Source organism: Chanos chanos, chromosome 12, assembly GCF_902362185.1.
Source record: "Chanos chanos chromosome 12, fChaCha1.1, whole genome shotgun sequence".
Taxonomy (NCBI): domain Eukaryota; kingdom Metazoa; phylum Chordata; class Actinopteri; order Gonorynchiformes; family Chanidae; genus Chanos; species Chanos chanos.
The window spans coordinates 18661951-18674354 of NC_044506.1; the positions used below are offsets into that span (position 1 = coordinate 18661951).

At 45.3% G+C, this 12404-nt stretch overlaps 1 protein-coding gene across 1 annotated transcript in view; it reads right to left on the bottom strand.

The window, feature by feature from the left end:
- Positions 1-10322, bottom strand: part of trps1 (trichorhinophalangeal syndrome I) — a gene marked incomplete at its 5' end in the record, with an annotated part of 75430 nt that extends 65108 nt beyond the window's left edge. Inside the window, 2 exons of the mRNA XM_030788552.1 lie at positions 5369-6495; positions 9363-10322. Of these exons, the coding sequence (XP_030644412.1) occupies positions 5369-6495; positions 9363-10322 (2087 nt within the window). The remainder of the gene's footprint in view (positions 1-5368; positions 6496-9362) is intronic.
- Positions 10323-12404: the final 2082 nt, after the last annotated feature.

Here is a 12404-nt window from a genome sequence, read left to right on the forward strand (position 1 = left end):
GCTAATCATGTTAACTTATGGAAAACCCGGGCGCTCTGCGCCATCACCTAACAGATTCACTTCTCACTGTCTCCTTACGCGGAGCTAATGCTGCCCGACGCGTCTTTTCTCTCTTAGGTTTCTTTTCTTTCCCAGACATTCGGGAACGTGCAAAGCGCCGCCCGTTTCTGAGCATAAATCGTCCTCCTCCGTCGACCTCGCTGACAGCAGACACAAATATTTTCCTCGACCCCCCAAACGCAGAATTGATTGCTCTCTGGCCTGGAGACGCAGCGGGAGCGTGCATTTTCACGACGCCTGCTCGTTTTTTTTTTTCTCTCTCTCTCTCTTACGTCTTCCTAACTGACACTGGGACCGGGAGTCGGCGGTATTTTGGGTCACTGTTGGATAACGAGGAAAGTGCGACTGTCGTCTGCGTAAGGGAAACATATACTTTTAACCAGAGCAAGAGAATTGAACGTCTCGGGAAGCAGCAGTGTAAAGTGATGTACTGTAACAGTGAATACATTTTTTTCCTCCGATCGGGCCATGTCTGAAGACAGAGGAACAAAGACACCATGGTTTGAATTCATAATAGCAATTTGTGTGTTTGTGTGTGTGTTCTATTCCTTGACTTCAATATGTCTGCTATTATTCTCATGTTCTCATAACTTTAATTGTAATGTCACTCTTAATTGTTAAGCCATGCGTATCAGGCACGTTCTAACACTCACTTTTCAATTTGACTCAGATATGCCTTAATGACCAATACAACAAAACGACAGGCATCGAAATTCACGTTCAGGCCTGGTACAATTTAATTAATTCTGCCTTTGTGCCTGCAATCCCCACTCCACAAAAAAAACAGACACACATTTAAAACACAATAAGCACAATAATTTCCTTAATTAGGTTGAGTCTGTTCTTACAGAGCAACAGGGTCTTTCCTGCTCTTTCAATTAGACACCATTATAATTCCAAACACTTTCAATTCCATCAGTGAAGTTATATCACGCTAACACGAGTGGGTACAATGCAATTAAAGCTGATCATTTGAATCAGTCAGGAAGATGTTTGGTCTAATTACGTGCTTTACGTAACAGCTTTATCTGAAACATTTCAAAGCGTGAGCGAGTTCTGAGTGGAGTGAAATGCTTCATGTATTCTCTCAGACAGTTATATTTACATGCACAGGAATATGATTCAGAAGATTTCCCGATCAGCATGGACAACAGCTGAACAATTCTCTTAACAGTTTCTGACATACTTAATTGACAGTTTACTTTGAAAGCAGTAGCGAACATACAGGCTTCTTTCACAATATATGCCAACTAATTCGGATACATCTGGTGAGGAAAGTTTCACTGTTATGAATATTTTTAAAAAAAAGCAATCTCTCTAACTGTACATTCATCACAGAGTGGTCCCAATTCATTAAAGTATCTGACTGAACTAGAGTTCTACAGGCAAGAATATTTGAAATGTTTTCAAATGTTTAAATGAAACGGTGACAGAGACTAGCCGGCCTGTATCAGCTGCGTTTCCTTGCTATGGCAAAGACTGTGTGGAATTTAACACTTTCATTTCATGCATACAACACATCCTCACAAATTCAAAATTCATCCGTCAGTCTTACACAAATATCCAGTCAAAAACCCCACCTACACACTCTTTTTTTTTTTCAAACCAGTCCCTCTTTATCGCTCCGCGCAGGCTTAGGAGACTCAGCTAAGAGCCAGACTTTAGTTTTTTCTCTCTCTCTCCTCTTCTCCTCTTTATCTCTCACCCTCACTCTTCTCCACTTCTTCTGTTGTCTCCAAAAAGGAGAGCAGAACCATGCGTCATGAGAGGAGAATCCGTATCAGAGACAGCAGCAGAAAAACATGGGCCCAAAAACAACTGTCAGAACAGTACAGAACCGGGCCAAATCAACCTGCCCAGCTATTTCACAGCTCCATGTACCAGTCTGCGTGTGTGTGTGTGTGTGTGTTGCCCACCACACCCTGACACCAGCTTTCTGTTCAAACGAGACACGTTAAAAATTTCAACCACTTTCTTTTTTCTTGCAATCTCATTCCTTTTGCAATGCATCAAAATACCGCAAGCGAAACATCGGTCGACTCCCATACCAATATCCCTGACGGTACAAGTATCGAGTGCCTGCATTTTGGGCTTTCTGGAAAATGAAGCAAAAAAAAAAAAAAAACTGTTAGCTATGCTCCAGCGCCCTCAGTCAATACTGCCATTTTTCCCGTACTGCTGGAGGGGCCTACAGACACACAGGCGAGCGATGGAGCCGTACCCATGACAACACCTCACAGGAAATGGAACGTCGGGGCAGATTGCTGCCGCTCCCTTGTCTAATTGCCCTTGCTCTGAGGAGGAGGAGGAGGAAGAGGAGGAGGAGGAGGAGTGGTGGGGCTACAGATATTTCATGCTCCTCTTAGCTGGTCAGATACAGACACCAGGTGAAAGATGACTGAAAACAGCTTTGCTGGTTCAGTTCCTGCAGCAGCTCTGGTTTAGCACAATGTAACATTTGTGTTCTTAAGACACCTTTGCTTAGACAGAGAGACCCTGTAACGTAAGACGTTTTTAAAGGTTTGGTCTCGAGCGAGTGTGTTTCCAGAAATCAAGGTGAACAATTTCAACAACTCTTAAATCTCACAGAAGAAGTGGGCTGAGCCCTTACTTTATCCTTTAAGACTAAATATAAAACAAAATCATTTCAGAGACAAAAAAGACCTGCAGACCGACAGGATGTCGTTTATGGACGTAACTGACAAGTGAGGTCACATCCTGCTTTCAAGGCCGGCACAAAACTGACGGAAACAAAGGAGAATATTTCAGCTTTTGTGTGTTTGCCAAGGATTTCGGCTGTTGGAATAGAGCGAATAATAAACCCTGTTAAATTACGGCATACTCACATAACTCTTTTTATGACAAAAATAATATCAGGCCAATGACTTGCCTGCCCTGTTCCTGTGAAACACTACACTCTCGCTCTAGAGTAACATGTCAATCCAGGCTAAATAGCAAAGCACTCATGGTGACACTCAAAATGCCAAAATACCTGGACACTCATATGTAGGCCTATGTGCAGTACAGATATGCAGAGACATAGAAATGTTAATATATGTATAACGTAAGCATGTACACGCATGTCTAATACAATGCACAAAAAGAAGCATTCATGCAGGTGCAAATACAAGGCAAAAAAATACATAAACACGGCAAATGTATGTCTCCGCACCACACGTGTCAAAAGGGAATAAATGATTACATATGAAAACACACCATATGTACAAATAGGCATGTTCAGAATCCATCTCACTCACACACACACATTTCTGCGGGAACCTAATTCCCTGCACGTACATAAGCAGACACACAAACACACATACACCGTTGTCATGTTTCCACACATGTACTTACACCTACACACAGCTTAAACCACATGTTCTAGCACTCACTCACAAACACATGCATTCACACACACACACACACACACACACACACACACATACACTCTCTCCCTCAGACACACACACACACACACTCTCTCGCTCTCTCTCTCTCTCTCTCTCTCTCTCTCAGACACACACACACACACACACTGAGTCCAGCTGAGGAAACCTAGGTCTCCTGGGAACCCATGCAGGTCTGATTTCTGCTCCAAGCAGCGGTGCTATGGACCCCAGAACACAAACAGTGTTTTATTCTGCAGCCCGCACGCAACGCCCTGCAAACAGCGCTGCTCTCCAGCCACCTGAAACAACCAGCCTCAGGCTACCACTGCATGACAGACGTCATACATTACCTCCTCATTACAACCTCTATTCATCCTCGCAGCGCATTTACAACACGCCCGTGCCCACCAGGGCTCGCCGGGACCAGACCAGCTAAACCCTTTTATTACCGCTACCCCTCCTCAGCAAACTGATGATGGCTACCATTACGAAAGTGCTGAAAAGAGAGGTTTTTCGGAGGGTTTTTTTTTTTTTTTTTTGGGTCACGACCATCGTCTCGTTGCCACGTGAAACCGTTTTTTTCCTTTAGAGCCTTTTCAGTTTGTTTGCATTTATGGAAATTAAAAAAAACAATTATTAATGGAACTGAAATGGAAAGTTCCCATTTAAAATTGCATGTGTGTGTGTGTGTGTGTCTATCAGGAGTGATATCTATGTCATAAGAGAAGAATTTGAGTAGATACAAGTCGTGGAGAATCATGAACTCAATTATAGTTCATTATGAAACAAAGACATAACACATGTGAAACGTGTACATTCAAAAGGACAAAAAAAGAAAAAAAAACTTTATACTTCTGTAATATTTCTACAAGACGGATTACATTAAGACGACTGTTACCGGGTTGGTGAAAAACGCTCAGCTTTAAAGAGCAGTCCAGTCGCTGTGTAATGTTTAGACAAACATGTCATAATTTTGATTGTTGCTTCAAATATTTCGCTATCAAGCAGGTGCCGCGTTGACACGACGGCACGCGTTTACATAAGACACGTATATTAGATTTACCAAAGTGTATTTCTCTGGGCATGAGAGAACGTCTGGCAAAAATCAAACATATGGATCAAGCTGTGTCCAAGTCAAAGCCATTTCTATCAATAACTCCAAAACCACATCATCTCAACATGCCCGTAGACTAGAGCAGGAAAACACGCATGGTAATTGATCTCTCATGCCGAGGTAATGCACAGAGAGGCCTGTTTTCAGTGGCTGAATTTATTATGAAGCTAAGTGGCAGACTTATTTTCTACTAAATGCACGAGTGCGCACGCATGCAAAACACACACACACACACAGACACACACAGACACACACACACACGCAGTTCAATCTCCCTCCGTCTTGCCCCACCATCACCACTCCACCCACATACACCCACATCCACGCCCACATCCACACAGGCGAGTTTTAAATCAAAGCCATGAGCAGGAAGATTAAATTACTAGACATTAAACATTACTCTACTTATACAGCGCTGCGGCAAAATTTGAAGCCTGGTCTGGTAAAGAAAACCTGCTGCCTATTAGCGTTGAGTCATAACTGCAACATCACAACAAGAGTTAGTTTAATTGTACACTACATGTTTAAATTAAGATTAATATCAACACAAATTCAACGTCCTGGTCGCTGTGGTACTCTAGACTTTGTTCACAAAGCTGTATGATCCATGAGAAAATTCCAATTCCATTCATATGATGTAAAAAGAAAAAAAAAATATTTTAAATAATGAGGGTCAGAGGAAAATATGACTTAATCAAAACTGATTAGGACAGAAACGTGGCATTTAAACTCAAAACAAACTAAAAAAAAAAAAAAAAAAAAAAAAAAAGATTAAAATAAACCCTTCCTGTTTACTGATGCTTACCTGTAGTGACGAAAAATTTCCTCCTCCACCTCCGTGTAGAAGTGGCACATGGTGCAAGCGTGCTCTTCCGGTTGGCCTCGCCCAGCGCTAACCCTCAGTCCCGCCCCGCCCTCCGACGCCGCCTCCCCGTCCTCGGGTTTCACTTCCTGTAGAGAATGGGGCGGGGCATGGGCGCTGTCATAGTGTAACAGCAGCACGTCCACGTCGACAGAGGCAAAGGGACACTGGTCGCACAAGTGGGTGATGGAGGGTCTGCTAGCCTGTGGGGGCGGGGTTGCCCCTCCGCTTCCTGGGGTGAGCTGCAGGAGGAGCAGGGCGCAGTGCGAACAGGAGCTCTTGCGGCAGGCGAAGGGGTAAGCGATCTCGCCCAGGTGTTTGTCGGGTCCGCACAGCCCCCGAGGGCAGAAGGGGCAGTGTTTGATGGTGCATTTGTGTATGCCGTGCGCTCGCTGGTAGTGACGTAGCAGGGGCGCCACCACGATCACGTCCGGCCCGTGGCTCATGGAGTAGCGGAAGTCGCAAAACTGGCAGTTGTAGCTGGTCACCACCGTTTCGGCCTCGCCCGGTTTGCCGTGGTGGTCTTTCTTCCCGCGGGCCTGCGAGTCTCCTCCCCCAGAGCCGTCAGAGGGCTTGCGATCCTTTTCTCCTCCTGGGCTGTCCTCCCTGATGGCAGGCGCTTGGCCGTGTCTCTCCTTGTAATGCGCTAACAGCTTGGAGGAGCCCAGTGCGTCGCAGCTAAAGCTGCAGTACTTGCACCAGTAATAGGCCACGCCTTCCACCCCGCCCATAACTGGGGAGGAGCCGGCTGTCGCCCTCATAGGCACAGAGTAACCGGCGACGGAATCGTCCTCCGCCCTCACGGCCACCCGATCCGCCCATCTGCCCAGCTCTGCCCCGCCCCCGCAGTTTCCCCTCCCTCCTACCAGCTTGTCGTCGTGGTTGGGCGTGAGCGAGGAGGGAGGGTTCTTCATCTTGTTGGGGTGAGCAGCCATAAAGTGCTGCTCAAGGTCGACCGAAGAGCTGCCCATGTAAGTGAAGTTGCAGAACTTGCAGCGGAAGTACTTGGTGTTGCCTTGGCAATCCGGCGTCTTCCTGCCAATGCCAATAAAAGTCCCTCCTAGTGTCACCTGGGAAGTGTTGAAAGAGAGAGTGAAAAAGAGAAGGAAAGAGAGAAAGAGAGAGAGGGAGAGGAACAAAAAACATAAAATGTGATCAGTATTGCAGAGGGTTCATAATCATAGAGATCAGTCAAACATAAAGCTGAGAGATATCTTTCAATAATATTTCCAGTCCTACGGGTTTCCCAGCATTTATCTCCACACAAAAGGCAAAATGTGATCCCTTGAATGCTGTTTTTTTTTTTTTTTTGGAGCATTTCAGGGCAAATTCAAAAGCTTTCACCGCACACAGGGAGGTGACGTCAACTCCACGTGGAGCAAAAACCCTGCAGTTGAGGCAGTAACGCAGCGATGAAGATTTCTCCAAAAACAGGCGAGAAACTGACGGCTAAACTGAAAAATGAAACTAATCTTTAGAAAAGAAAAAAAAAAAGAACAGAGAAGGATGATAAGTGGAAAGTATTCCATGAGTGAAAGACTCCAAAACCGACAGACCATTTGCTAGCTTCCAAATTAATATCATGATGCATATTTTCATATAAAACTTGTCAAACTATTCCTTTAACCACTGTCAGGATGTGGAAACTAATCCTTAAGAAACACACTTTTCGAGGTCTCTGACGTGGAAAACGGCAAAAGGGGTGACAGAGAATATTCCTCGTTGCAGCCAGACACTCTGGGAAGTGAAAAAGAATGAAGGGTCCTGAGGGAACCCCAGTGTCACATTCCAGACAAAACAGTGATGTCACACCAAACAGACCATTCCTGAAGGACTACCCCGGAGGCCCTGGATTCTAAAGATGACGAAATCAAGTCTCGCTGCCTTAAATAACACAAGCCTGACTAAGCACTTTAAAGAATATCTACTGACTACGCTTCAGCTGGCTAATTTCGAGATCGAAGTAGCCGATCTTCGGAAGCCGAAGCGGCAACAACGCAGGGTTAAAAAGAAAAAAAAAAATCTAAAAAATGATTTCAGCTTTAGAATCTCAAATAAGAACGCTGGGGGGGGGGGGGGGGGGGGGGGGGGGAATCTTTTCAAAAGGTGTTACCGAAGTTAAAAGGAAGTTTGATATTGTTGACGTTACTTGTTTATTTGAGCGTTTCGACTTAGCTGAAGTTTGTTTGGAATTCTTGAACTGGAGAATGCAGTTAGTGCGGAGTCTCTGAAGAAGCGCATGGCGGAGTGAACCGATTATGATGGTACGTTTGAAATGTTTAAGGGATATCCACAGCCACTCCCCACATATTTGTTGGCAAATGCGGCCTGCACAAAACTGAACTCACATCTCTGATGTTTAGTCTAGTTGGGTGTGATAGGGGAGTGGAATACAAATGAACCAAAACCCAAAACAGACTGAAAAAGGAGAAATTCTCCAACCCATTGAAACCACTGTAAAAAACAAGCAAGAAATAAAGACACCACGCCCCCCCTCCCAAAAAATTAAAACTGGGCAATAAAAATAACTGAAACTAATGTCATAACTAAATAGTAAAAATTAGCTGGCTGAACTGTGACAAATGTCCAGTGGAAAAAAATCTATTTTTCTTGAAATCTGAGGTGGGGGCTGGGGGGGAATTAAGGAATTGAATCGTATTCGTGGAATCCGCAGCCAAATTAAACAGTTAAAAAGCCCCGCCCAGTGCGTGGCCCGTTTTTAAGGAACACCGAGGTTAAATATGCCACTAGAATTGTAAACATGACATTGTTGAAGTGAAGGGTTTGAAACCACACTGAGAGCAGAGTGGATACTGCGTGACTCAGACGTCTGCTTCTTACCCATCGTTTAAAATAAATCCCCTGTTTTCATTGGCTCCCCCTGGGCTCACAACGGTCTTTTACCCTCCTTTCCATTGGGCAATGAGAAATTACATTCAGCAAAATTACTGCATGGAAAATTCCACTTAGAATGAATACTGAATGCTGTCTCGATATTTCATTTTTTTTTTCTTTTATATAAGTAAACCTGGGGGATTTTTGAATCGAAATTCAACAAGAGAGGAACTCAAATAATCACTGAAGTTGGCAACAGAGGCAGCCGCATATGTTGTTAAATAATAAATTAAACATTCAAAAAAAAGTGCATACATTTGGCTCAATACAGACAGACCAGGCACTCATATGAGTGCTAGTGCTAGCATAAAGTCACATAACAGTTGTACCACAGAAAAAAAAGTTTGTAACATAGCAACAAATATGACTAACTGTACAATTTACCGGCATGTGAGTGACATGGTATTTTTCATATTGATCTGAAAGCAATAAACATCCTTCCACAGTGTTATTTTGGACAAGCAGAGATGTCACAGCTGTGGTATACACTTTCTCAAAAACTTTCTGGAATCAAAGAAAGCCGGTAAATTCACGAAGCCTTCCGTGAAGGACAGCGTGGATTAAATCTGGGACTATACTGCGTAAAAAACCACAATAAATTATAAAGCACTTTGCTGAAAGTATGCTTGTTCAAAGTCATTTAAAGAGTGCGGGCAAATTAACATTATAATAATGAGCTCACTATGTTGAAATGATCAGGATACCAAATACATAAAGTTTTACAGACCCAGTACTGACACTGAATGAAACAGAGTCACTACTCTTCATAGAACTCATTTACATCAATTATAACTTAATAAACCCCCGATAAAGCACTGCGAAACACTGTAATAACTTACATGTGGGTGCGCAGGGTTGTGTGCGTGCGTGTTAATGTCAGTGAGAAATGTGGTGCATGCAGAGAGTAAACAGAGGGGAAATGACTGCGTGACTGTCGTCTCGACTTTTGGCATTCCTTTGCCGTGCGCCAGCACACGTGACCGGGCACGCAGGCGACGTTTTAACACTTGCACCATCTCCGGTTTTGGAGGAGGGCCCTTACCTGCACGTCGTAGGTGCCGTTGAGCAGCGAGGGCCGCGGGGAGCCGGCGTCTGGCAGAGCCCTGCCCTGCTGCACGTGACCCGCCAGCCGCGCCCCTCCGTCTTTGGCCTGGTTTTGGGCGGAGAACTGAGCCATGTTGTGCAGGGCCAGGATCTTCCCGTCCAGCTCGGCGTCCTGTCGCGTGCGGTTGTGCAGGCCCAGGTGGTACTTGCGGAAGTGCTTTATCAGGTCCGTGGGGTCGTTACCGTAGTAACCGTAGCCACAGATGGTGCACTTGAAATCCTGCAGCTTAGGCGAGGAGGAGGGCGGCGGGGCCCCTGACTCCGCCCCCAGGGGGCTGGGGGCGTCCTCTCCGTCGCCGGCCGCCCTGGGGTGGAAGAGTGTGGTCGGGGGCGCCTTTGAGTTTTCCACCTCCTCCCCATGGAGGCCCTCAGTGCCTGGCAGCACCGGCGGACTGTGAGCGGAGTCCCTCTCGTCACCGTTGCTGGCGGAACAGCTCTGCACGATGACGCCAGTGCTTAACTGGGCCTGTCGGGCTTCCGTGCCGCTTCCGGTCCCCTCACTCTCCCCCGCCGGGCTTTGCGCTGCTTCTCCACCTCCATCGTCGTCGTCATCATCGTCATCATCATCGCCCGGCTCTGGAGAGGCAGCTCCGTCGCTGGGGTCTACGTCTGTCTCCTCGTGCCTTGTGAGAGACTGGAGGTTTCCCTGTCTCTTGTGGTTAGGGTGATTGAAGACAGGTTTGTCTCTGCCCACTGTCACTGCCACCCGTTTGATGAGCCCAGGGGAGGAAGGGATGCCCTGCTCGTCCGGCACCGTGGCACCAGGCTCCGAGGCCCGAGTCCCCGCCTCTCCGTACTCTGGCCCGGTGGCCTCCGCGGCCACGGCTTGGCCTTCCTCCTCCTCCTCACCGCCAAAGCTTCTCAAAGGGGGATTCTTTTTCCGCACCATGTCTGAAAAAGAGAGGAGGGAAGAGGAATGTCAATTATTCTTCAAGACTAAACCAAAATCAGTCCATGTTTAATTTACTAAAGCATGTGGTTAAAGAAAGAGAGAGAGAGAGAGAGAGAGAGAGAGAGAGAGAGAGAGAGAGGGAGGGAGGAACTACCACCTAGTGCAAAAAAACTTTGCTTCATGCAACTTGCTGCCCATTAGGTTATGCACTTTCATTACAGTCAATGTCTTTCGAACTCTTTCCACAAAGTCTTTAGTGAATCTGGAATTCAGTGTATAACTACGTCCACTAAGCCTACACCAACCACCACCACCTCCCCCCCCCCGGCCCCTCAATGTGGCGCCAATTGTCCTCTAAAAAAGAGCCTACATAAAACGATTTCTATTGTTCTTCTATTTTCATAAAAAAAAAAAAAGCAGCATTGAGAAAGCAGTCATTTGCTTACAGCAGGCATGCTCTTCCCCAGTTCAGTCCATAAACAGCACTGAGACTCTAATATCAGTGACTCTGTCGGGCGCCGAGGCTTTCGCTGATGATATTTTAATGAATAAAATCTGTGTGCTCATGTCACTGATGTGGCTTATGGACGCCCATTCCAACCAAAGTACCAGAATCAAAGAGGAGAGGGAGGACCAGAAAAAAAAAAAAAAAAAAAGTGAATTTATGAACTGATTCACGAGCAGCCCTTTACCGTCAGCGTTCAATGAGGTCATGTGAGCCGCGTTTTTGGTTCTAATAGACAATGAAGATAAAATTGCACTCGGGAAAAAAAAAAATAAATAAATAAAAATACCCCATTAGCCGGGGCTTTCTTTGACATGAACTACTTAAAATGAATCTGTACAAAAGATTTAGGATGGAAGCAGCTGAATTCTATGTGGCATTCGTAGTTTTGAAATGGTCTGTGTCTGTGTGTCTCTATGTATGTGTGTGTGTGTGTGTGTGTGTGTGTATGTAGAGCCAGTTCTCTCAAAGCCAGGCACCCTCTATTTCTCATAATTGGCTAAATCGGACCCAGTCTCATTTCGACAGCAAACGATTCAGAGCAATTTCCTAATTTAGACCGTAAAGCAAATGTGTATTAAATAAAGCGATTTATGCTTGCAAGGGACAACGCCTCTAAACCAGGACGGCGCTTATAGAGGCCTTTAGGAAAATCTAATCTGAACCAACAGCTCACAAATCCCACCCCACCCCATTCTATCATTACAACATCTCTGCCTCTTTCACAATCCACGCACTGTTATTTTGTAACCCTGTGTACATGGCATTAACTAGACGAGACCTAAAGACACAGAACCACTGTACTAACGCGCGGTCCCCGAAAAAAGTTGATGATAAAAAAAAAAAAAAAAAAGAATACAAAATAAATAAATAAAATAAAGAATGGCTGAACTAGAGGCACGGAAAAAGAATGGAGGTGCCAGTCTGACCAAGCATTCGTGTCACAGCGCGGCACTTGAAGAAACCCAACAGGCGCCTGGCTGTTTTTACTTTGTGCCTTTGCCACTAGTAGGCCACCAGAGATGCCAGAAAAGGCAAAGGACTGACTCAAGCTTAATATTCCTGTTCATGTGGACACAATTGTGGCAACTGTTTTTAAACAGTTTTAACTGTTATTTAAAAGGAAAAAAAAGGGGTGGGGGGGTGGGGGGGTGGGGGGTAAATAGCATGTCCTTTTTGTGTGTCGCATCATAGTGCCATGAAGTCCTTCACACCAAAAAAAAAACTCTCTGCAGACTAGATAGTGTAGTCTTAATGTAATGATGACTTGCAATAAAGGGAATGTTGTGAATAAACAGCATTCACCACCACCCCCCCCCCCTCACCCCCTCACCCCCGACCCGTTCAGGAGTAACTGGGATTTCGATTTCAATAAACTCTGGATCAGCCTAACCCCATCAAATATCTGCACAGCATCTTAAATCACATTTCAGACAGGCTAATCTTTTAAGGCAACGTTCATTACCTGAACTTGAGGCACAGTCTATTTTTTTAGTTAATTTCTCCCTCTCTCCCTCCCTCTCTCTCTCATTCTGAGAACGAGGTAAGGGGATGTAAGCGTTCTCTGATGCACAAGGCTTCAT